This window comes from Branchiostoma floridae, chromosome 16 (genome assembly GCF_000003815.2).
Source record: "Branchiostoma floridae strain S238N-H82 chromosome 16, Bfl_VNyyK, whole genome shotgun sequence".
NCBI classification, from domain to species: Eukaryota; Metazoa; Chordata; class Leptocardii; order Amphioxiformes; family Branchiostomatidae; genus Branchiostoma; species Branchiostoma floridae.
The window spans coordinates 15,314,025-15,316,400 of record NC_049994.1 but is presented as its reverse complement, the minus strand read 5'-3'; the positions used below and the strand labels follow the sequence as shown (position 1 = coordinate 15,316,400).

The window sequence follows — 2,376 nt, the reverse complement described above, 5'->3', positions numbered from 1 at the left end:
ACATCCCCAGCCTCTGATACACTAGGAAGACTGCTTTGTAACTGCTCACCTGCTATATTCACTTTTATTTTGCAGATTTTGCCATCCAATCCTTCTTCCCTTAGCATCATCCCAACTCAAACCCATTACTTCATCATTCAACGGTATCCTTTTGCAAACCTTTCCTTGCTAACTTCCCGACTTCCTTCCAGCTTTGAAAATTGTTTGCGCTGCTCTTCCTTTTCAGAGTGTTCCAAGACAGTATCCTTTTTCAAAGCTATTTATTCCTTGCTGTGTATATTAATTGCAATATCCCATGCTCTTCCCTTTTGCTTAACTTACCTCTTCCTTCCCAGCAGTATTTTTCAAGTGACAAGAACTTTATCCTTATTGCCCTCTTCTAATTCTTTTCCCAACCAGCCTAGCAATTTTGCTCACAATTTACCTTCCCAGCCAGCACACTCCTTTGCAACTTAATCATCTTTCTTTATTTCTTTCATTTTGATTATTAATAGACAGATTACGATAAATTTGCCCCGCTCTCCCCACAGCTTGACTACCAATTACCCTGTCCTTATTTTCAGGAGTTGCTGTTTTTCACACACCCAACTACCCAAACTTGAAACAATTCCACACCTTTTCGATTTCACACTTTCCTCGTTTTACATTAACTATTTGAAGTTTAATTTATTTTTCAATGCGTTTTTTGTATAGCTTAAGTATGGCAAGGACCTTAAGAAGATCCGTGAGGGCAAAGGTTACACCCCGACCGCCGACACGCCACAGCACAGACATGTCAAGAAGATGGAAGAGATCCAGAGTTCGGTAAGACATGGCAGTTTCTGGAACTCTAGATCTTGTACCTTTTCCTACCTTCTTGCATAGTTATTGTTTGTTTCAGGCACCATGGACCATACAGAAGTACAATATGTACATTTAAGAACAATGATCTACTTAAAATTAGAATTTAAAAAAAGAATCTACACAGTATCTCATGGCCTTTGCACAGCGTAGCAATAGTTCCTCCAGAACTTGCTCATAGAGAAGACGTCCAAATGTAACAGGAGCCAGATTATGTCATTCCCATAGCCTGTATTACCACCCTTCAGTGTGCCAACTTTTTTCTGCCATACCTTGAACTTCTTGAAGTAACAATCCAGCTGTTATAAACATTCTTTTCATATCTGTTCAACAGGTAAAGTACCCCAAGGCTCTGAAGGACATTGCCAAGTATGCGACGGTGCTGGACACCCCAGATAACCAGAGAGCCATCAGCACTTACAAGAACCAGAGCACTGTAAGTCTGCGCTAATTTCACGCAGTTTTATTCATTATCTACATTTGCCACTTGGGCTCACTTGCCTCAAGCTTGTTTAGAAGTGAATTGGTGGCCCAAGGAAAGTACAGGAACTTGTACTATGTATAGTTATACATATAGTAAGTACCCAAAGGTAGTTACGAAGATTTTAAGATGATAATAACAAGGTACATGTGTTTGTATGTTTATATGACCATTTACACTACAGTTTTTAAATTCTCCAATGCATTCACCATTTGAAAAGTTACTACAATGTAAGTAAGGAATGACACATATCACTGATGCTACTTCTCTCACTACTTTTGTTACCCTCCACAGCTTTACTACGGAGCAGACGCCAAGAATGAGATGATCGGAAAAGCCTTTAAGGAGGTGAACGAGACCCCAGCCAGTGCCCACCACAAGAAGGTCCTGGACATGAGTGATGTTGTATACAAGGATGAGGCGAAACGTCTCCACACCATCGCCTGCACACAGTACCCCTACACACCAGAGAACCTGCGTATGGCTGAGCTGTCCAGGACACAGAGCGATGTAAGGCAGTCGCCTTTGTCTTTCACAAAGCAGGGCTTGGAATACTGGGTGCATGTGCATCCTGGTGCACCCAAAATGGGTTCTGTGCATGCAATTTTTTTCTGTGGGTGCTAAGAATTTAAAGTTGGAATTTGGGTTCAGCGAAATTTTGAACACTTCAAAACTGTATGTGGTGAATTTTTGGGTGCACCCAATTTTTTAGGTTGGGTGAACCAGTGCACCTAATCCCAAAAATAAATTTCAAGCCCTGCAAAGTTTTAGCCTTGTAGTAGTGTTTGTAGTCCAGTGGTTGGTAACCCTGCTTCAGGAACTAGAAGTTATGGGTTTGACTGCAGCTGTGTTGCTCACCCAACTTAAATTTCACAAATTGTCAGGGACTTTCTTGATTTGCTTAATATCATGAATACCATTCTTATTTTCCACAGCAAATGTACAAAGAGCGCGGCGAACTGGAGAAACACAAGTACACCACGCTAGCCAACACCCCCGACTTATTGCATGCCAAGGAGGTCCATGACATAACCAGTGAGGTGAGTACTACTTGA

The 2,376-nt window shown here is 41.4% G+C and overlaps 1 protein-coding gene across 1 annotated transcript in view; it reads left to right on the top strand.

Annotated features, from left to right (window-relative positions):
- LOC118432830 (nebulin-like) overlaps positions 1-2,376 on the top strand; it is a 138,704-nt gene extending 136,328 nt beyond the window's left edge. The window contains exons 108-111 of the mRNA XM_035844451.1: positions 694-804; positions 1,175-1,276; positions 1,616-1,831; positions 2,257-2,376. Of these exons, the coding sequence (XP_035700344.1) occupies positions 694-804; positions 1,175-1,276; positions 1,616-1,831; positions 2,257-2,376 (549 nt within the window). The remainder of the gene's footprint in view (positions 1-693; positions 805-1,174; positions 1,277-1,615; positions 1,832-2,256) is intronic.